The sequence below is a fragment of the Eurypyga helias genome, unplaced genomic scaffold, assembly GCF_000690775.1.
Source record: "Eurypyga helias isolate BGI_N326 unplaced genomic scaffold, ASM69077v1 scaffold20887, whole genome shotgun sequence".
In the NCBI taxonomy this organism is placed as follows: Eukaryota; Metazoa; Chordata; class Aves; order Eurypygiformes; family Eurypygidae; genus Eurypyga; species Eurypyga helias.
This window is the reverse complement of record NW_010262560.1, coordinates 1,319-1,863: the sequence shown is the minus strand read 5'-3', so window position 1 is coordinate 1,863 and position 545 is coordinate 1,319. Positions and strand designations below refer to the sequence as shown.

Here is a 545-nt window from a genome sequence, read left to right as displayed (position 1 = left end):
CCGCCAGCAGCGTTCCCAGCTGGCGCTGAGAAGCCAGGCTCTGGTCGCCTGCGCTGATCCGGGCGCTGGCGTGGGCACGGAAGGCTTCCAAGAAGCGATCGCCCTGTGGGGGGACAGATGCTGCTCAGGGCACGGTGACGCGCGAGGGGCAGTTCTGCAGGAGCCGTCCCCGCATGCTGCTGGACCCCGGGGCTCCCGCTCCCAGGGGGGCACATCCCAAGCCAAAAACCCACCCTGAGAGCTCCTCACCCCAGGCAGCCACAGCATTCCAGGGCCATGCCAGGCTTCTCCCGTGGGATGCCAGGGAGACCTTCCCCTCCACGGACACACAGGATGACCCATCCAAGGGCAGAGCTTGACCCCCCTACCTCCTTCTTGGCTTGCAGGGCTTCATCCACTCGCTGTCTCATGGCATCCCGCTCCTCCAGGCAGCTCCGCAGCTTGCCAGGCACGCTCTCCAGCACGGCTCGACACCGGGACACCAGGGCCCTCGCCTGCTCCCGCTGCAAGCAGAGATGGCACCGGGAGGCACCAGGGATGGGGAA

The 545-nt window shown here is 67.5% G+C and overlaps 1 protein-coding gene across 1 annotated transcript in view; it reads right to left on the bottom strand.

Moving 5' to 3' along the window:
* SPAG5 (sperm associated antigen 5) overlaps window positions 1-545 on the bottom strand; it is a gene marked incomplete at both ends in the record, with an annotated part of 6,646 nt that overhangs the window by 4,791 nt on the left and 1,310 nt on the right. The window contains 2 exon segments of the mRNA XM_010155779.1: window positions 1-103; window positions 369-503. The exon segment at window positions 1-103 is cut by the window's left edge and continues 12 nt beyond it. Of these exon segments, the coding sequence (XP_010154081.1) occupies window positions 1-103; window positions 369-503 (238 nt within the window).